Source organism: Osmia lignaria, chromosome 9 (genome assembly GCF_051020975.1).
Source record: "Osmia lignaria lignaria isolate PbOS001 chromosome 9, iyOsmLign1, whole genome shotgun sequence".
Taxonomy (NCBI): domain Eukaryota; kingdom Metazoa; phylum Arthropoda; class Insecta; order Hymenoptera; family Megachilidae; genus Osmia; species Osmia lignaria.
Genome location: NC_135040.1, coordinates 9,817,631 through 9,839,061, shown reverse-complemented (window position 1 = coordinate 9,839,061; position 21,431 = coordinate 9,817,631). Strand labels below are relative to the sequence as shown.

The window sequence follows — 21,431 nt, the reverse complement described above, 5'->3', positions numbered from 1 at the left end:
AAAATGAAGTATTAAAGTGAAAGTGCAGTGAAGTGAAGTGAAATTAAAAAGTGTTTTGTGCTTGGACATTTGCAAAAATTGTGCAGGTATGCGAGTAGCGATTCAAGGAATCGTTGCTCGTTTACGTGTTACATTTTTACAAATGTCTGAGCAAACGTAAAATTTTCGCGAGTGATTTTTGTGAGGCTATTGCCGAAGAAAGAAGAGGCTATATGCTGAAGAGCCCCGGCAAAATTTGCCCAGAAGAGGGGAACTACTAATGGCTCTCCATCTTCGGATGGACAGTCATTCTGTCACTATGCTCGCTAATTTGTTTTTTCATTTTTTGTGTTTTTCCTTGAACGGTATGAATAATACCGTCCAGGACGTATTGAACTCAACATTTTACGAGTTCAATACCCAGCTCGTTGAATGGTCAACTCGCGATTTTATTTCCTCTATTTCTTTTTCGTTTATTGCTTTATTGAAATAAATTATTCTTTTCTTATTGATTTGCACATCAATTATATTTCATGTTCTTATTTTAATTATGTTCTATTTATTTAAAACATAATTACCATTATAATCTCAGAGTATATTTTCTGTTGTCGGCATTTTTCATTTCAATTGTAATCGAAATTATGATGTTAATTATATTTTCTATTTTAGCATTTTATTGTTGAATTGTTATTTTGTTAATTGTTACAGAAATTGTGATGTTAATTATATTTTCTATTTCAGCATTTTATTGTTGAATTGTTATTTTGTTAATTGTTACAGAAATTGTGATGTTAATTATATTTTCTATTTCAGCATTTTATTGTTGAATTGTTATTTTCTCAATTGTTTCTGATATTAGGATGTTAATTCTATTTTCTATTTCAAGATTGTATTGTTTAAATTTTTATTTTATGTTGTCTATTTTGAATGGTTTCACGTTATTGTATATCTAATCCTAATAATTATGTTTTCCGTTACAGCATTTTATTATTAAATTATTATTATTTTCTCAATTGTTTCTGATATTAGGATGTTAATTTTATTTTCTATTTCAAGATTGTATTGCTTAAATTTTTATTTTATGTTGTCTGTTTTGAATGGTTTCACGTTCTTATGATTTTAGGGTGGGTTACTAACGTAGCCACCTCCACGTGGTGTGACCTGGTAATTGATATCGTTTTCTAAAGATAACTTTTAGAAAGCGATATCAAGCTAAGAGCTACGATAAAAAGATTTATATATTTTTTAATTGGGAAACAATAGTTTAAATTCAGAAAAGTATTTTTGGGATTGCAATATTACCATATAGAACGTATAACTATTGTAATTTTATAGTTCCTGAAAAAGGAACTTGTATAATTTTTGACTAATTACAAATGACTAATTACCTCCTTCTTTTCGAAGTCGGTTAAAAATAAAATAAAAAGAAAATCACAAAATATGGAATTTAGAAAGAACGAAGTTGTTTGATACGCAATGGTAGAAAGAAATCAACCATAGCGAAGATATTTCAAGCAGAGACGTTGTACATTGGAAAGGCCATGACTTTATCCATGACTTTATCCATGACTCTGGTCAGACGCCAGATCTCGCTCTTGTCCACAGAACACATGATTTTTGCTTTTCATTTGATCAAATATTTTTCTTATAACAATTTTCGAGAGGAATTCATTATTGAATGAAAGTAAAAATTTGCATAAATGGAGGGTGGATGGGATGAGGTAGGGCGGGTCTCCAATCCACAGCAAGCTTATCGTGGTGAGAACTGGGCAATTGTTATTATTTGATGACTAATTAATAACTATATCATTATTTCTATGCTACATTTATTAATTATACAGTAAATAATACGAGCGAATTGGCTGCGAAATTGATGCTTTTTTTTCTATTTAATCTCTGTTATATATTGTTCAGGAACTATGTCTTTCAGATTCTGAAGTGTATCACATAGCAACTACAATTTTACGGAACGAAAATTAATAATAATGAATGCATAGTCAGTATTGTTTAATTATGTACTTATACATATAGCTATCGTAGCATACACGTGTCATTTATACCGCAGTTCACCAGAGTCCATAATTGCGATGCGCAGGTTGGAAGATGGTGGGGGAACGCAGCGAGCTCTCTGCTAATCGCTTTCCACTTCGTTTGGGAGTATCGCCAATCAGGGCGAAGATGCGCACTGGAGAAGCGCGAAGAACGAAAACTGGTCTTTTCGCAGTTAAGTATGGACTCTGGTGAACTGCGGTATAGGTGCATGCGAAAGGTGACGTAGTATAGCATGCCGTTGGTTGATAGGGTTGATAGCATGCGATAATTGAGGTGGCGCTTAAATCAGTTTCTGTTCGGCCTAATTTTCGATGAAGCGTTGACTGTTTTACCGACGCGAAGGAATTCGATGTTCTGCTTCCATGCTAGCATCGGCTTAAACTATGTTGGTATTTCAAAACGTGCGACACGAAGTCTCATATGATGATAAATCTGTTCACAGTTTGGAATTTGAAAATGCTCCTTTCTTCTTACAGAGACCTCTGTAGGAAAAGTATTGTATCAGAGGTGGTAAACGATGAGGATCATCCGGTACTTTGCTTATCCATGTAGCGTGTAGTTCCAGTGTTTATTGTTTATAAATACTTATAAACTTTCCAAATGATATCAATTATTTACTGTTCAGTCATAAATAATAATTGATAAGTTTTGTGATTGTTATACACATTATCTACGTTGTAACACCGTTATTAAGAACACAGCTGTTAAAAAATATGGTGGAAACATAACCCTTCACAAAATCAACGATGGTACTTACTTTTTTATTTTTTACTACAAATATTAAATAAGTACAGGTATAATATTACTCACTTGTAATAGGTTTTATTAGAATTATTTTCTCTCATCCTTAATTTGTAAATTTTACGTGTTTCTTGTCTTTGGTCGAATAATAAGTATTTTACAAAACTATACAATAATAATAAACTGCAAATTAGGATTAAATTTTTTAAATTAATGTATGTACCGTTTCATTGCAATATATTTATTAATTATAATAAAAAATCGAACATTTCTAATTGTGTATGCATTATATATATTTGGGTAAAACATATGCTGTGCCATTTATCAAGTGGCATTTTTAGTATTTAACAATGGATGGTAACTAAGTAATGGGGGAAAAAACGATAAAACTGGTTATAAATATATTCTTATAGTGAATGTCAAATTGAGACATTACCTTATAAACTTTTGTCACATGAAATCTAAGAACGTTATCTTTAAACTTTTATATAAATAAATGTATCTATCAAGGATTATATCTAACTGTTATACCTACATTCTTATACAGAAATGTATTACATTTATCTCATATTATACATAATACAAATATTTTTTCGTTTTTTGCAATATTCAGGTAATTGTAATTAATAACTTATGTTAATCTATATTGATGATGTCTTTAATAATAGTTCTATGTCTCTATCTTTTTCTTTTAATATTGTAAAACATAAAATATAAAAATAAGCATAAAAATAATACATAGTATAGTATTTATATTTGTTCCAAGTTGTTACTGATACATATAAATGTTTTCTACTTAATTATTCATTTTTTCAAAGGAGCATAAGTTTAATCTTCGTGAAACAAATCAAAAAGATAAAATACCATGAAGAATTTAACAGCAAAACAATTACAAAGAATAGAGAAAAAGAAAAAAAAGATGGCTGCACTTTTAGAAATTACCAAATTAAATGATAAAGACAGAGAAGCAAAAATACTTGCTCTTAAAACAGCAGTTAGTATAATTAATAAAATCGTAGTATTTATGATAAACTTTATCTGACAAATGTTATTTCAGTCTACAGAGATAGATCTCTCTAATGATATAGATAACAATGAAATTTCTATGGAAGAAAGCTACAATCGTAAACGACCTTGTGATGAAGATTTAAAAGGGACTTGTTCCGGAGATTCTACTGAAAAAGAAGACGGAGAAATTACGGAAGAATTAGATCCACTTGCCAATAAAAAACCTAGGTTTATATATAATAGGTTCTTTTTATTTTTTTAAGAATATATACTAATTTTTTATATTGCAGATTAAGTGGAGAAGAGTACCTAAAACTGAAACAAGAATTAAGAGAACGTAAAAAGAGACTTAAATCAATTCCTAGGTTTCATCTGAAGGCAGTTGGCGAGAACGCTAGTATAAGTATTAATGTTAAAAGTGAAGATAGGATTCCTATTTTCCTTAGCGATATACAACATTTATTATTGTATTCGTTACATGGTCATCATTCACCTTATTTACCGACAAGATGGTGTCACCTCGAAAAATATAATAGGGTAATTAAAAAGACTGAAAATACATATAGCTAAAAGCAGTGGAAATTCTATTGTTTATTGATAATTTTTTTTGGGGGGGGGGGGAAAGGTTTCACATACGGTGGCTCTAGTTATAGAAGGTCTTTCTATATACCATTTTATGGCTTACGAAAGTATGTTTCCATCTATCACATCAAATTTGGAACACCGTGTCGAAGTGGTAACACCTATGATATATGGGGGATCAGTGGTAGAAGATCTTGCAGCAGTTCCTATAACTGGGGTTCATTGCGATAAATTAATTGAACGTGCGCATATTTTGTAATTGTACATTATTTATTAGCATACTGCAGTGCTTAAAAAAGTAATTATAGACATTCTTTCCAGAGTATGGGTCATTACAGAGTGCATTAAATAGTACTAGAGATGTAATAAAATTGTTAAAAACTGTCTTCCCGATGTATCAAACAGAACCAACAGATATCAAAAGAATACTTGAACTACCTTATACTGATAAATTTCCTAGAACACAATTACTTTTATCTTTATGTCAAATGGTGGAAGAAAATTATCCTATTCCTCTAAGTGGTGAACTAGCAAAGAAGTTAGTATTAACGATAAAAGTACATTTAATTATATTGTTATTAGATTAATAAATGTTCGTTTATTAGATACGGAAATTACATAATGACAAAAGATGTATATCTAGAAGCTACTGCGAGATCTCCGATGATCGGTTTAGATTGTGAAATGTGTAAAACAACTATGGGAGAGTTGGAATTAACAAGAATAACGTTGGTTGATGAAAAAATGAATGTAAGTTTTAACTTAAATTTATTTCGATAAGATGCATATAAATTTTACTTAATTCTTATCACAGGTTATTTATGATAGTCTAGTGAAACCGGATAATCCTATTACGGATTATCTCACTCGATTCAGTGGTATAACAAAAGAAATGTTGGAAGACGTTACTACTACATTATCTGATATTCAACAAGTTTTACGAAAGTTACTTCCTCCGGATGCTATTCTTGTCGGACAGAGCTTGAACTCTGATCTTCATACATTAAAAATGATGCACCCCTACATTATTGATACATCTGTGATTTTTAATATTACCGGTGACAGGTAATTGTATTAGTTATGTATCTTATAATATTGAAATTTTTATGTTAAATAAATTATAATAAATATATTTGGTATAGATATAGAAAAACAAAATTACAAACACTAGTAAGGGAATTTCTTGGCGAAAAAATACAAAATAGCACCGATGGCCATTGTTCAGCCGAAGATTCAAGAGCTTGTATGAAATTAGTCCAATTAAAATTAGCAAACAGCGTAGATTATGGAGACGCTGTGTTACTTGGTAGATGTGATATCGAAATATTAAAGATGGAAACAGCAAAACGTAGCCCTACTGAACGATCGCTCAAAACTGAAATACGGAAATATGCTACTTCAATTTTTAATCATGTAACGAAAGATCAAAAAACTGCTGCTGTTGTGGGAGATGAGGAAGTTATGAATGAATATTCCACATTTTTAACACCATCCATTAAGATTATGGATGACGAAAATTTTGATAAAAACGATCAAGTACGTGGTTTATAGTTAAAGTATACTTTCAACTCGTAATTTATATCTTTTAATTTTGATTGCAGGTTAGACTTGTAGTAGCAGATAATAATAAGCAAGCCGTAACTCGAGCTTCCCAAATAGCAATGGAACATGCTTTTACTTTGTGTCACATTAGAATAAAGAAGGAAAAATTAGGGGATGATCGAATAGAGAAAACGTTCAATATTGTAAATAAATGGGTATATAAATTATGGCAACATATGGCTATAAACGGACTAGCGTGTGTTATATTCGCGGGTGAAAATAATGCAGGAAATGGCGTGTGTTTCTTGAATATAAAAAGAGAAGTACCTGAAAACTGCGTAATACGCGCTTGAACAGAAAAGAATTATCATTTTGTACATTAATTTCAAAGCAAATTATAAAAATCATAATTCTGATAACGTTAAAACAAATTGTAGAATAAAATACGGAAAACTAAGAAAACAATCATGTCACGATTAATTTTTATTTCGATGTTTACTAGAAATGTATAGATATTGTGTTATTAATAAACTTTTGTAATCTGTGAATTTTAATTTAATAGGATTGTTTGCAGCAGGTATACGCTCTGTAGCAGAGGGCAGATAAAATTTACTAAATGAAAGTCGAATTGAAAAGAATATTATTCTTAATTAGACTGACTTTACTCATTTTTAACTATTTTTAATATGTTTTTATTACAAGGAGAAAAGTTACACATTACTCGTACAGATATAATAATGTAAGAATTTGTCGTGTGAACGACAAAATAAAAAGTAGTTGGAATAAACTACATATTCTGTTATATTTTAACATCCCGGTTTCTAATGAAGATTTGGCGACATCTCGCTAAAATATAGTAACTATTTATAATTCAAAAATTGATATTACTTTACAATTATTATCACAGTGATTACAATCAAGTTAAAATACTAACTTATAATTTATTCTTCAAATTTAAAAGTAAAAATAAATGCGTTAACGATAAAATAACAAAGATTAGTAATTTAATAAAAAGCACACAATTACATTAAACAGGAAACTGGACCAGAAAAGGAGGGTGAAGGATACTTAGAGCATTTATACTTATTTTATAATACAAACAATATTCGTTTTCATGTATAATATTTAAAGTTATGTTTTTTAAACCTGCGGATTATATTACAAAAAAAGAAGTACATAAATTGATACTTCAGTATGGCTTATTACAAAATGTGTCTTTACCTGCTACCTTTTGTTTCTCTAAATACATTAAATAAGCAGATACAGGTTGCCTTGAATTTCTAGCGATCATTTTTTGCTTAAACGAAACTACGCCTGGAATTTTCTTTTTTTTCTTCATTTTTTGAATATTTTCAACAGCAAACTGAGTTGTACCTCCATAGGAACTTACCGTATCGAAATCTTCTTCCACATATACATTTTCTACTTTGTTAGCCTTTGAATCAAACATTGAACGAGATGGTGATATTTGATTTTTTATCTTTGATAACTTCTTCTTTTTCAGTGGTTTCGATGGAACGTCAGAAAGGTTTTCAAGAAATTCATCAGACAGTCGTTTAATACCCTTTGTGCTTGCTGTTTTGTTATCGTTAATCTTTTGCTTTTTGGATTTTGGTTTTTCATTTTCAAGTTCTACTTCTTGCATTCTTTCCTTTTGTTTTTTCTTTTTCTTTTCCTTACTAACTTTTATACCATCAGTAATACGTTTTACTGTTTTTGATGCTTCCTCTCGTGCTTCAGAAAATTTAACGATTGTTAGTTCTTCATTTGAATCCGACACCGATTGTTGTAATTTATTAGATTTTTTAACAGATTTTACTTCACTATTTGCATCTTTTGCCACTAATTTATGCTGTTTCTTTGATAATTTTTCAGCTGAAATATTTTTATTTTGTGAAGTATCACTAGATGATACATTTTGTTTCTTAGCTAACTTTTTATCTAGACCTTTTTTCTTTTTTTTAGGCATTTGTTCAACTGCTGTTTCATCATCCTGCAGAACAATGTCTTTTGATAATTTTGGTGTTTTCTTAGATGTCCTAGTACTTGTAATTTCTTCATTTAACAAAGGTTCTGAAATTTTCTTCTTTCTCTTCCCTGATACTTGATTTCCTGAACAAATATCTAGAACATTTTCAGTTATTTCTTTTTCTTGTTTCTTCTTTATTTTTTTAGGCTTCTTAGTAATTTTTGTCTTCGTATTAGTGATTTCTTCATGTAATACTTCTTCTTCAACATCTTTATTAATATCAGTATGTGTTATTTTCTTCTTCTTTTCATTTAAAAATACCTTTTCAACCTTTTTATTTTTATCAGCATCAATGGTAGAAACAACATTTTTTTTATCTTTACTTACGATTTGCGAATCTACATCTTCAAGAAAACTGTCTTCAATTAATATAGTAGTATTCATTTTCTCCGCTGTTTGCTTTCGTTTTTTATACTTTTTCTGACTGTCGACCTCTAAAATATTGTCAGCTACACTGAGTACTTTCTGTTTTAATAACAAATCAGATAAGCTGTTCTCTTTTTTACTTTTTTCACTTTGAGATGTATCTACTTTTTTAAGCTTTTTCTTCCTATTAATTTGAGACGTGCTTAAACGGTCAGATATCTCTAATTTGCTTTTTCGTTTGCTAGAGGTATCTATTAATTTATCTACATCTTCAATATTTTCTTGTTCGTTCTCGTTTTGTAATTCTTCTTCAGTCATACCTTCTTTTATTTTGTCCTCAATTACATCTGGTTCTTGCACTTGCATTGCTTCGTTTTGTTCTTTTATTTCTTTTTCCTGATTTTCTTGAGTGTTTTCATCAGTATGTAATTCTTCAATTTTAATTTTCTCATTGGCTTTCTCTCCTTCTTCACTTTCTTCATTGGCCGTATCTCCTTCTTCACTTTCTTCATCTTCTTCAACATCATCAACAATAAAATCTTCAAGATCTGATCCATTATCTTCTGGATCCGATGATTCTGTTTCTGATGCTCTGCATTCATCTTCTCGTACATCATCATCGGAAAACTTCGAAGTATCTTTACCACCAAGATTGTATTCTTTTTCAATATCAGAGTCCATACTTTTATCAGATTCGTTACTGCCAGTATTAGATGCTTCATGTAACATAAATTTAGGTAACTCTGTATTTGCTGAATCACCAGATTCACTTTTATTATCATCAGAATTTGATTCAATGGTCCTTATTGTTGAACGCTTTCTGCTGAATTTCTTTTTCCCATTACTTTTCTTTACAGAAATGCTGGAGTCTTTAGCTTCAGTATCAGATTCTTCTGTACAGCTTCTTTGTTCTTTTGAAGAAATATTTAAGGATCGTTGCTCTTTACTTTTTCTAGCTGATGTACTTTCATTTTCCATTTCTTTTTGAATAGATTTATTCAAAGATTTTCTGCTTACATCTGCTTTAGAGGTTGACTTGTTAGGCGATTTTTGTTTTTTTGTAATACTTTCGGACAAATTCTCCTCCGCTTCCGTTATTTTATGAGATTTGTTTAAACTTTTTCTCTCAAGTAATTTCCGACTCGAAGCAGAATGTTCAGTTCGTTGTTCTGTTATTGATGTATCCTGATTTTCATTTTCTATTTCATCCTTAAAATCTTTTGTATTTGTCGTTTCATTGTCTATGTCATTTTCATTTGAAATTGCGTCTTTACTATCATTCATTTTGTCTACTGATCTATTCATTTTCGTTTTTTCATTCTTTTGTGCTATTACAGAATCCAATCGTATTTTTAACACAACAGTATCATCCGAGTCATAATCAGAGGCTTCTTTCTCCCTTGCTGCTTTCATATTTTCAGCAGCCAACCATGCTTCTTTGTCAATTAAAACGAGATCGCATTCAGTTTCCATTTCATTTTCAAATTGCTCTGTTGACACTAAATGTATCGAATTCTTATCAACATCAGTATTCTTTTCGTTCCATTCAGCAGCTGGAATATCTTGAAATAAATCTGTTGCAGTTGTATCAGAATCATTGCTTTCAACAGCTTCACTACCTTTATTCTTGTTACATGTTTCTTGAATGGACTCAGATTTTTGTTCATCTGATCCTGATTTTTCTGTAGGTTTATTTTTTAACGTTGATGAATCATTTGCAAATTCTTTTTCTTTTAGTTCTTCTTTTTTTGTTACTTCTTCATCAAGCTCAGTTGGCGACTCTGTAACAGTGAAAGGTGCACTACTTTTAACCACGTCAGTTACGCTATCCCCATCTGTGTTAGTAGATTTACCACTATTGTTTTCTTTCCATTCAACATCTGGAATATCTTGAAATAAATTTGTTGCAATTATGTCAGAATCATTACTTTCAACAGCTTCGCTTTCTTGATTCTTGTTACACGTTTCTTGAATGGACTCGGACTTTTGTTCATCTGATCCAGATTTTTCTGTAAGTTTTTTTTTTAACGTTGATAAGTCATTCGTAGATTCTTCTTCTTTCAGTCCTTTTTTTGGTACTTTTTCATCATGCGCAGTTGGCGTAACAGCCGGCTCTTTAACAGTGACGGGTGGACTACTTTTAACTACGTCAGTTACGCTATCTTGATCTGCGTTAGAAGATTTACCACTATTCGTATTAGGGAACGATGTATTTGTTTTATTTATACTTTTAAGTTCAGATGTCTCTTTATTCTTTAAAATAGGAGAGCATTCAGCACTTGCGGTGGACGATTTATCCGGTGAAGTTAATGGCACTGTATTTGTTAAATTAGGAGACGAACAAGTGTTTGTACAACTCATTCCATAATCATTCTGCACATTTCCTAAAGTATCCGGTTTATGAACTTCTTCCTTGACACCATCCTGATCATTCATACTTGTATTTGATTTGATATTATCTTTTCCAGATTCTGTATTTGCATTAATAGCTTTCTCTACATTTGAAATAGTAGAATCATTTACAATTTCATTAGATTCCTCATTATGTACTTTTGTGGTTTCCTTATTCAATGTAAGACTAGTTTCTGTAAGTTTCTCATCATCTGTTGTCATTACATCATCCATACATTGTACGAGTTCAAAACTCTCACAAGAACTTAAATCTGAAGATATTTTTAAAGGAACATTCTTATCTGAACTTACATTAAGTATAGGTTCACTTAATGAATGTACTTCTACAGCCAATTTTGACGTGTAATCAAAAGCATCCTTCTTCTGTATTTTCATATCTTCTGTATTTCGTATTTCTAACACTGAATCATTAGCTACATTCTTTTCTTTCCATTCAGTAGCTGGAATATCTTGTAATGAATTTGGTGCAGTTAAGTCAGTATCATTACCTTCAACAACTTCACTTCTTTGATTCTTGTTACACGTTTCTTGAATAGACTCGGAGTTTTGTTCATCTGATCCTGATTTTTCTGTAGGTTTGCTTTTTAACGTTGATGAATCATTCGCTGATTCTTCTTCTTTCAGTTCTTCTTTTTTTGGTACTTCTTCAAGCTCAGTTGGCGTCTCTGTAACAGTGAAAGATGGACTACTTTTAACCACGTCAGTTATGCTATCTCCATTTGCGTTAGTAGATTTAGCACTATTTTTTTCTTTCCATTCAACATCTAGAATATCGTGAAATAAATTTGTTGCAGTTATGTCATAATCATTACCTTCAACAGGTTCACTTCCTTGATCCTTGTTACATGTTTCTTGAATGGATTCGGATTTTTGTTCATTTGATTCTGATTTTTTTGTAGGTTTGTTTTTTAACGTTGATGAATCATTTGCTGATTCTTCTTCTTTTAGTTTTTCCGCGATATTATTGGATAATTCCTTAACTGTTGTAAAGTTATGTACATATATACAAGTTATTATGACTTCCGGTTTGGATGTGAGAGCATGTGCGCGTGAATTTGAGGGAAGGAGCGGAAGGATAAGGAAGTGAGTGGGGAGTGGAGTGATAATAGTGAGGTGGATTAGTAAAAATTGGTGGTGAGAGAAAGTTGAAAGTGGAGATGTTGAAGTTAGTGTAAGGTCGGGTCGGAAAAATTAGAAAGGGCAAGACGAGAAATGAGAAGGAAACAGAAACCAAAGAGAAAAGAGCAATACTATTAAAATAGATAGATGTAAGTGTTTAGAATGTATGACTGTATATAATAAATAAATAAAAAAATATACAAGTTATAACGAATAAATCAAACTTACCACTACTATTTTCTATGCTTTTTTCATTTAAAGACTGGCAACTTGAATTAAGATTATCTTCTGCACTTGACATTGGATCATGTTTCTGGGCTGATTTAAGGGGATCATTTAAATCTGAAATTGAATAAATACATGAATTGCAAATAAAATTTTTTTCAAATATATACATCAATCATTAGCAACATTAAATGAAAAAGAAGAAGTAATGTACCCATTTCTTTAACTTCGCTAACATTAGGTAATGTACGATCTAATGTCACCACTAGAACTTTCATATTCTCTTCTTTTTCCTCTACAACAGTAGCTTCTGAAGGTACTATTAATGTTCGTCTTCTCATCCTACTGGATGTATGTACACATTCACTTTCATTTTTGTCCATATGCTTATTTACTGCAACGCTTTCAGGTTCCATGGAAGTGGATCTGGTATTACGTGTAACTCTTATTGGTGATGTTTTTGACTCTGAACCAGCTCTTGTAAATTGTGTACTATAAAAATAAAGTAATATAAAATTATTTCAATGGTAAGAATTATGTTATGATAATAAATAAATAATAGTCATACCTTCTTCGATTATTAGTTTTGTTAAGCACATCACCCGTAATACTATTTCTATCTCTTTTAGTTGGTGTCATAGTATTAGTACCATTTTCTGTGACTTCACTAACATCTAAAGATCCAGAATTCATCCTAGAACGTAAGGACCTTTGTTTTTCAGTTGTAGTAATATTATCCATTATACCCGTTCGTCTCCTTGTTACTTTCGTCTGGGTATTACTAACGTTACTAGTATCACTTGAAAGTGATTCGGGTGAGGATTCATTTTGCTTAACTGATTTAATTCGAGAACTGCGACGAAGCGGTGAATCGACTGATACTACATCAGTTAAACGAGTCTTGCGACCTAATATTTTAAAATAAATAGAAAAAAATAAAAACAAACATCGTATAAAATATAAGATATTTACTTCATAGTAGTATAAAAGAAAAATTGTTATTGTTTATCAAATTGAAAGAACTTTAAGGGTGAGACCGAATTGACCGTTACAATCAATGACCTAGTGAGCCGCATGGGTGTAAAACTAAAAAATGAAAGATACGAACCGGGCTTTGGATCTACTTCTTCTTCTGAATCTCTTGTAGAACGTGGCATTTTCTTTATGAATTAAATCATGTATCAGACAGTAATAAATATAAAAAATAAATAGTACTTGATATGAAACGAATTACAAACACGTGTTATGCCTGAATTTAAACTACTAGTAACAACTACTAGATAATCTTCTCAATACACTGTGCGCAGAACATTTTTCGTTGAAAAAGCATGCAGAGACCTCAAGTGACGAGATATTAAAATATTTCGATTTCTGTTACAAAATTCGTTACAAAGTTTTATTTAAAAATAACTTAAATAACGAAACATCAATTAAAAACATTATCCACATAAAAAATCGCAAAAATCATTATGTATTATAAAAGTAGTAGGTCTTATAATTTTATAACAGTTACAAAATGAGAACTGTAACGGTTGTATTAACCATTTAAATCATATGTCACGCAATCGCGCTGTTTTGATTTCATGTCGGAAAGACCCACTACATTTCCCTCTGATATGTAAATATTAATACATTTGGATTTTATCCAAGTCAGCGCACTTAACTTCTGGTATTTGTTCGTAGTATCAGTACCTCTTTTTATGGGCACAAACAATCACCTGCTCAACAAAAAATATACCCTGAATAAGGGATGTTGTATTAATAATGTGAATAACATATTTACCTAATTGAAAAATTAGTATTTAACATTAGAACTACCAGAGGGATCGAAATGATTTTTGGATAAATGTATGTTGGCTGTTATCGAGCTAAATAATGAACGTATCTATATATAAAATCATGTTTCACCTTTTATTCATTCAGTAATCTAACAATAAGTACATTATTTACAACTTAAAAATAAATGTGCATCAATGTAAATAGTTCGAGTCTGAAACATCGTACACCATGCCCGGCTAGCTCAGTCGGTAGAGCATGAGACTCTTAATCTCAGGGTCGTGGGTTCGAGCCCCACGTTGGGCGATGAATTTTTGTCTACGTTTACCCTTTTTTTAATTATTAATATGATTTTATTTATACTATTTATTTATATTAACTTTCATGATAAAATAAGCTATGCATCTATTCAAAAAATTCAAAAACTGATAGGTACTATTAAAATTTAATTTCATTTTTCTAACATAATATTTAATTTTTCAGGTGCTGGAAGTACATCTTTTGCTTCTCTACACATGCCTAGTACCACTGTAGTCACTGCTAGTATTGTCCATACAAATACTGAAAATACTGGAAAGCAGTGGTAGGAGACTCAAACAAGACGTGCTACAGCACCGGACAAATTGAAACTATGAAGGAAACTATAAAAAACATAAGGTACCTCATCGCCAAGGAATTCTCAATCGCGGTAAACAGGTTTTGGGCGCTAAAGGCGAGAAAAATCGACCATACAAAAGTGGATAAATTCTTCCCCAAAATCAACCAAATGTTTAGAAGGAGGGAAGGACTAAGAAATTCGGGAGCTAAGAAACGAAAGCTAGAGGGCCTCGTTAATCGAGAGAGCTGAGGCACGCGAAGTGGCGTCGCGCTAAGCGGACGGGTCCTACCGGGTCTGCGAGCCAACCAAAAAACTTGACATACTAGGAGCACATTTTGAGGAAGTAAACGCGCCCTCACTTCTAAATGGGGGCACGCGCCTCAAGGAGCTGGTGGACGACAGGGCGGAGAAATTCCGGTCTGACGGAAACAGAGACGTTTTAGGATGGTAGAATTCTCACCGGAAAACCCAGCACACGGCCCCCGATGATGGCTATGTGAACCTGGCACTCGACTTTTAAAAAATTAACTTTTTTTTACGGAAAATGGTGGTATTTTGTTTGTAGTTGATTGTAGTAACAACAGTTTCGTTTGTAGTTGGATCAATTAATAAATAAACAAAATTGAAAAATTGACCCGCACCCGACATTAAGATATCTCAAATCGGGTTTTTCCATGTGATAGGGAATCGTTTGTAGTTGATTGTAGTGATTTTCGTTTCGTTTGTAGTTGAATAGTTTAAAAGTTACAGGCGATTGTTTATACTCCTAAGAGGCAACTTCGTAAAATTTTAATATTTTTAAAATCCGTCCAGGATACATCTCAACATTTTATTCCTGTATACATACAAAGAACGTAATTTCCACGCAACTTTCTTATTCTATAACACTCCATTCTTTTGCCATGTTTCTTAAGCTTATTATTTATTCCATTCAACAATTTAAAAATGTTTAAAATTAAATTTCAATTATGGATGCTACAGTTACCAGTCGAAGATTAACGTAAGCTAAAATAAAAATATTGAAATAGATTTCTAGGTTCTTAATTGATTACGCTTATTCCGAATGTCGCATTTATGTCAAAGGTTGAAGAGTTCAAGGAAGATTCCTTCGTTTTGTATACAGAATAGCACAGAAAAGCAGGTTGAAGGATACTTACGTTAGAGCATTTATACTTTTATACTTTTGTTTCTCGCTGCTACCTTTTGTTTCTCTAAATACATTAAATATACAGAATAGTTTGCCTTGAATTTCTAGCGATCATTTTTTTTTTAAACGAAGCTATCCCTGGAATTTTCTTTTTTTTCTTTATTTTTTGAATGTTTACAACAGCGAACTGAGTTGTACTTCCACAGGAACTTACCGTATCGAATTGCTTTTCCACATATATATTTTCTACTTCATTAGTATTTAAATTAAACGGTGAACAGGATGGTAATATTTGTTCTTTTATCTTTAAAAATTTCCGCTTTTTCAATGGTTTTGATGGAACATCAGAAAGATTTACAAGAAATTCATCGGTTCGTCGTTTAATACCTTTTGTGCCTTCTGTTTTATTATCTTTAATCTTTTGCTTTTTGGATTTTGGTTTTTCATTCTCAAGTTCTACTTCTTGCATTCTTCCCTTTTGTTTTTTCTTTTCCCTTTCTTTACTATCTTTTATACTATCAGTAATACTTTTTACCGCTTTTAATGCTTCCTCTTGTGCTTCAGAAAATTTAACGACTGTTGGTCCTTCATTTGAATCCGACACTATGTCCGCCGATTGTTGCAATTTATTAGATTTTTTAACAGGTTTTACTTCACTTTTTGTGTCTTTTTCCACTAATTTAATTCGTTTCTTTGACAATTTTTCTGTTGTAATATTTTTATCTTGTGAAGTATCATTAGATGATAAATTTTGTTTCTTAGGTAACTTTTTAGCTAGAGCTTTTTCTTGTGAAGAAGCATCTTTCGACACTAATCTTTTCTTTTTCTTAGGCAGTTTTTCAACTGCTGTTTCGACATACCGCACAGCAATGTTTTTTGATAATTTTGGTGCTTTCTTAGATATCCTAGTAGTTGTAATTTCTTCATTTAACAAGGCTTCGGAAATTTTCTTCTTTTTCTTCCCTGATACTTGATGTCTTGAACAAATATCTGTAAGATTTTCAGTTATTTCCTTTTCTTGTTTCTTCTTTATTTTTTTAGGCTTTTTAGTAATTTTCGTCTTCGTATTAGTGATTTCTTCATGTAATACTTCTTCTTCAACATCTTTATTAATATCAGTATGTGTTATTTTCTTCTTCTTTTCATTTAAAAATACCTCTTCAACCTTTTTATTTTTATCAGCATCAATGGTAGAAACAACATTTTTTTTATCTTTACTTACGATTTGCGAATCTACATCTTCAAGAAAACTGTCTTCAATTAATATAGTAGTATTCATTTTCTCCGCTGTTTGCTTTCGTTTTTTATGCTTTTTCTGACTGTCGACCTCTAAAATATTGTCAGCTACACTGAGTACTTTCTGTTTTAATAACAAATCAGATAAGCTGTTCTCTTTTTTACTTTTTTCACTTTGAGATGTATCTACTTTTTTAAGCTTTTTCTTCCTATTAATTTGAGACGTGCTTAAACGGTCAGATATCTCTAATTTGCTTTTTCGTTTGCTAGAGGTATCTATTAATTTATCTACATTTTCTATATTTTCTTGTTCATTCTCATTTTGTGATTCTTCTTCAGTCATACCTTCTTTTATTTTGTCCTGAATAACATCTGGTTCTTGCACTTGCATTGCTTCGTCTTGTTCTTTTATTTCTCTTTTCTGATTTTCTTGAGTGTTTTCATCAGTATGTAATTCTTCAATTTCAATTTTCTCATTTGCTTTTTCTCCTTCTTCTTCACTTTCTTCATCTTCTTCAACATCATTAACAATCAAATCTTGAAGATCTGATCCATTATCTTCTAGATCCGATGAATCTGTTTCTGATGCTCTGCATTCATCTCCTCGTACATCATCATCGGAAAACTTCGAAGTATCTTTACCACCAAGATTGTATTCTCTTTCAATAGCAGAGTCTATACGTTTATGAGATTCTGATTTTTCTCTAGGTTTGTTTTTTAACGTTGATGAATTATTCGCAGATTCTTCTTTTTTTGATACTTTTTCAGCAAGCTTACTTGGCGTCTCAGTAACAGTGGAAGGTGGACTACTTTTAACCACGTCAGTTACGCTATCTTGATTCGCGTTAGTAGATTTAGCACTCTTCGTATTAAGGAAAGATGTATTCGTTTTAATTATACTTGTAAGTCCAGATGTCTCTTTATTCTTTAAAATAGGAGAGTATTCAGGATTTGCGGTCGACGATTTATCCGGTGAAGTTAATGGCACTGTATTTATTAAATTAGGAGATGAATAAGTGTTTGTACAACTCATTCCATAATCATTCTGCACATTTCTTAAAGTATCCGGTTTATGAACTTCTTCCTTGACATCATCCTCATCATTCATACTTGTATTTAATTTGATATTATCTTTTCCAGATTCTTCATTTGCACTAATAGCTTTCTCTACATTTGAAATAGTAGAATCATTTACAATTTCATTAGATTCTTCATTATGTACTTCTGTGGGTTCCTTATTCAATGTAATTCTAGTTTCTGTAAGTTTCTCATCATCCATTGTCATTACATCATCCATACATTGTACAAGTTCAATACTCTCACAAGAACTTAAATCTGAAGATATTTTTAAAGGAACATTCTTATCTGAACTTACATTAAGTATAGATTCACTTAATGAGTCTGTTTCGACAGCCAATTTTGATGTGTTGTCAGAATTCAGTATTTCAAACATTGAGTCATTAGCTACATCACCGTCGACGTTAACAATAGTATCATCCATTAATTCTGTTGATCTTGAATCACGGCTCCTTGATGATAAGTTACAAGAAGATTTACATTTCTCTTTCACTAATTTGTTTGAATTACGTACAGATGAAGACTTTGAACTTTGTACTAGTGTATTGGAATGTGCATTTTTGATATTTGGTTCATCCCTAATAACATTCGCCGCTAGATTCTCTTTATTACTAAAATCTTCATGTTTTTCCATTGAGTTGTTTAATAAATTTTCGATTTTTAGTCCTAATTCCTTGGATGTATCTTGGCCAGCCTTTTGTGAAAATGATTGAGATATATTATGTACCAATGGTTCCATTTTGGTTACAACATGCGCAGGTAAGCTTCCTGTTTCTTCTGATTTGTTTTTATTGTCTGACATTATGTTATTATCATTAGTAGATGTATCCTTGTCAACATCCTCAGAAAATTTTGAAGGAGATTTTTCTGCGAGATTATTGGGCAGTTTCTTAACTGTTGTAAAGTTATATACATATTTGTGTATATATACAAATTATTATAACAAATAAATCAAACTTACCTCTAATATTTTCTGTGCTTTTCTCATTTACAGCTTGGCAACTGTAATCAGAATTATCTTCTGTATTCGACATTGAATCATGTTTCTGGGCTGATCCAAGGGAATTGTTTAAATCTAAAATTGAATAAATACATGAATTATAAATAAAATTTTTCTGAAATATAACAAAAGATACGAACTGGGCTTTGGATCTACTTCTTTTTCTGAATCTCTTGTATAACGTGGTATATTCTTTATGAATTAAATCATGTATCAGACAGTAATTAATATAAAAAATAAACAACACCTGATATGAAATGAACTTCAAACACGTGCGATGCCTGAATTTAAACTACTAGATTGTAATTTTTTCAATACACGGTGCGCAGAACATTTTCCGTTGAAAAAGCATGCAGAGACCTCAAGTGACGAGATATTAAAATATTTCGATTTCTGTGACAAAATTCGTTACAAAGTTTTATTTAAAAATAACTTAAATAATGGAACGTCAATTAAAAACATTATTCACATGAAAAATCGCAAAAATCATTATGTATTATAAAAGTAGTAAGTTATAATTTTAAAACAGTTTCAAAATGTATTAGCGTAGTAACAAAAATGCGGAAAAATGTAACGGTTGAATTAACCGTTTGAGTTCCACACAGTGCGATCACGCTGTTCTGATTTCATATCGAAAAGATCAACTACATTTCACTTTGATATGTTTGAATTTTGTCAAAGTCAGCGCGTTCAACTTTACTTATATGTACATATTTGTTCATAGCGTCACTACTTTCTTTTATATCCACGAACAATCATCTGCTCAACAAAAAATACACTCTAAATAAGGGATGTTGTATATATTCATTTAATTTCTACTATTATTAACTTAGAATCATAAATAATTAAAATTTTATATATTTATTAAATACATATATTAATAATGTGAATAACATATTTGCAGATTTGAAAAATTTGTATTTAAAGATTGTACAATATGCCCGGCTGGCTCAGTCGGTAGAGCATGAGACTCTTTTTTCATACTGATGGCTACCAACGGGGTAGTATTATACATATGTATATATATGTATAATCGTAAGTCCATTATAAGAAGAGATGGTACTGTATGTATATAGGACAAATTTGCAAACTTCGCATATAGCCATAATTCGTAAGATCTTTTTATTGTTATATTTTTATACCTATATTCTAGTATGTGTAGCTTGTGAAATAAAAAAAAAAACAACCTTATTAATCGCAGTGTCGTAGGTTCAAGCCTCATGTTGGGCGATGAATTTCTGTCTACTTTTCCCTTCTTTTTTATTTATTAATATAATTTTGAATGTTAATGTATGCATCCATTAAAGAATTTCAAAAACTGATAGGTACTATTAAAATTTAATTTAATTTTTTCTAATATAAAATTTAATTTTTCAGGTTCTGGAAGTACATCTTTCGCTTCTGTATACATGTCTAGTACTGTTCATACAAATACTGGAGAGCCTACAACCCTTTAACTAGGACTGATACAGTTGACAAGTAGTAAAGCATCTAAAATAGTCAGACACCGGTCTGGGTATATTATAAGTAAAAGGTATTAGAAAGAGTAATTGAAATACTTTTATTTAAACAAAATAGTAGTTGAAAATTTATTTGTTCAGAAGATTTGGTAAGTTTTGCGGAAACACTATAGCAGCAATATGGTTCATATACATATGTATATAGCTATATAATTCTGAGATATAAATTCGCTTATTTTTTCGTGGAGAGCAATATTGAACGTTTGGAATTGTTTATTGGTCCAGGATACACCTCAACGTTTTATTTCTGTACATATAAAAGACGTAATTTCCACGCATCTTTCTTACTCTATAACACTCCATTCTTTTGCCATGTTTCTTTAGCTTATTATTTATTCTGTTCAACAATTTAAAATAAGCTAGAATAAAAATATTGAAATAGATTTCTAGGTTCTTAATTGATTTCGGTCATTTCAAATGTCGCATTTAGGTCAGGGGTTGAAGAGTTCAAGGGAGATCCCTTCGTTCTGTTGACCTATTTTTCCCCTCGTTTTGGTGCGGCTACTGTCGACCCTAGACAACTTCTAAGCCGGGGACTCTATAACTTGCCCTAATTCCTCTAGGTCGTAACATATGCCTGAGTGTCCTTGAATCAGTACACATTTCACACTTTGACATTAGATGTCTTACGTGGTTTCGACACTAATGGTCCCGCCACTAATCATAGATATATTAACGCAAGATTTAAGGCCAATAACCCTAGGAGTCGATTGAATGTAAATTTTTGTTCCATTTTTGGCGAAACAATTGATTTGTATCTATATGAGAATCAATGTAATCGTCGACCTGCCGTATTAGAAATCAAGACGCATGAAACTTCTTTGTTGTGTCGTTTGAAAAATATTAGACAGGTCAGTCAGAAGGCAATGCAAGGAATTCTATTTCTACGTGCTCTTGGTCTTCCTGAAATCGCTGGAATTTATATGGGTCATTGACACATCGAGAAGGAAACGAAGAACTTCCTTTACCTTATTCTGTTAAGTCTCATGTTTGCCAGAAAAATGGAGTCTGCTGGTACTCCT

The 21,431-nt window shown here is 31.3% G+C and overlaps 3 protein-coding genes, 1 long non-coding RNA gene and 1 other non-coding gene across 12 annotated transcripts; 3 read left to right on the top strand and 2 right to left on the bottom strand.

Moving 5' to 3' along the window:
* Positions 1–2,531: 2,531 nt before the first annotated feature.
* On the top strand, positions 2,532–7,245 carry Rexo5 (RNA exonuclease 5). Of its 3 annotated transcripts, none has more exons than XM_034333235.2 (10): positions 2,532–2,780; positions 3,591–3,766; positions 3,830–4,008; positions 4,071–4,317; positions 4,406–4,604; positions 4,684–4,900; positions 4,968–5,112; positions 5,177–5,427; positions 5,505–5,898; positions 5,964–7,245. In XM_034333235.2, exons 2-10 carry the CDS (start codon positions 3,638–3,640, stop codon positions 6,255–6,257), a joined length of 2,055 nt encoding a protein of 684 aa, XP_034189126.1. In that variant the 5' UTR covers positions 2,532–2,780; positions 3,591–3,637; the 3' UTR covers positions 6,258–7,245. The 3 variants fall into 3 exon arrangements, with proteins under 3 accessions (XP_034189126.1, XP_034189156.1, XP_034189136.1); XM_034333245.2 differs by lacking the exon at positions 2,532–2,780 and adding an exon at positions 3,260–3,385; XM_034333265.2 differs by lacking the exon at positions 3,591–3,766.
* Positions 7,094–13,430, bottom strand: LOC117608298 (uncharacterized). 3 transcript variants are annotated; one of them, XM_034333191.2, is made up of 6 exons: positions 13,164–13,424; positions 12,624–12,963; positions 12,270–12,547; positions 12,059–12,172; positions 11,524–11,691; positions 7,094–11,376 (listed from the first exon to the last, which is right to left on the bottom strand). In XM_034333191.2, exons 1-6 carry the CDS (start codon positions 13,210–13,212, stop codon positions 7,094–7,096), a joined length of 5,232 nt encoding a protein of 1,743 aa, XP_034189082.2. In that variant the 5' UTR covers positions 13,213–13,424. The 3 variants fall into 3 exon arrangements, with proteins under 3 accessions (XP_034189082.2, XP_034189100.2, XP_034189089.2); XM_034333209.2 differs by having other exon boundaries at positions 12,624–12,749; XM_034333198.2 differs by lacking the exon at positions 11,524–11,691 and having other exon boundaries at positions 13,164–13,430.
* A 619-nt stretch (positions 13,431–14,049) lies between these two features.
* On the top strand, positions 14,050–21,318 carry LOC143305698 (uncharacterized). Of its 2 annotated transcripts, none has more exons than XR_013062794.1 (3): positions 14,050–14,976; positions 18,554–18,648; positions 18,884–19,020. It is a non-coding gene; the product is annotated as an uncharacterized LOC143305698 (long non-coding RNA). The 2 variants fall into 2 exon arrangements; XR_013062793.1 differs by lacking the exons at positions 14,050–14,976; positions 18,884–19,020 and adding exons at positions 19,794–20,000; positions 20,267–21,318 and having other exon boundaries at positions 18,555–18,648.
* Positions 14,065–14,137, top strand: TRNAK-CUU (transfer RNA lysine (anticodon CUU)). Its single transcript has one exon. It is a non-coding gene; the product is annotated as a tRNA-Lys (tRNA).
* Positions 15,116–19,156, bottom strand: LOC117608310 (uncharacterized). 3 transcript variants are annotated; one of them, XM_034333222.2, is made up of 3 exons: positions 19,137–19,156; positions 18,851–18,964; positions 15,116–18,783 (listed from the first exon to the last, which is right to left on the bottom strand). In XM_034333222.2, the coding sequence occupies exons 2-3, from the start codon at positions 18,921–18,923 to the stop codon at positions 15,650–15,652; spliced, it is 3,207 nt and encodes a 1,068-aa protein (XP_034189113.2). In that variant the 5' UTR covers positions 18,924–18,964; positions 19,137–19,156; the 3' UTR covers positions 15,116–15,649. The 3 variants fall into 3 exon arrangements, with proteins under 3 accessions (XP_034189113.2, XP_076546412.1, XP_076546413.1); XM_076690297.1 differs by lacking the exon at positions 19,137–19,156 and adding an exon at positions 19,030–19,048; XM_076690298.1 differs by lacking the exon at positions 19,137–19,156 and having other exon boundaries at positions 15,116–18,756; positions 18,851–18,958.
* Positions 21,319–21,431: the final 113 nt, after the last annotated feature.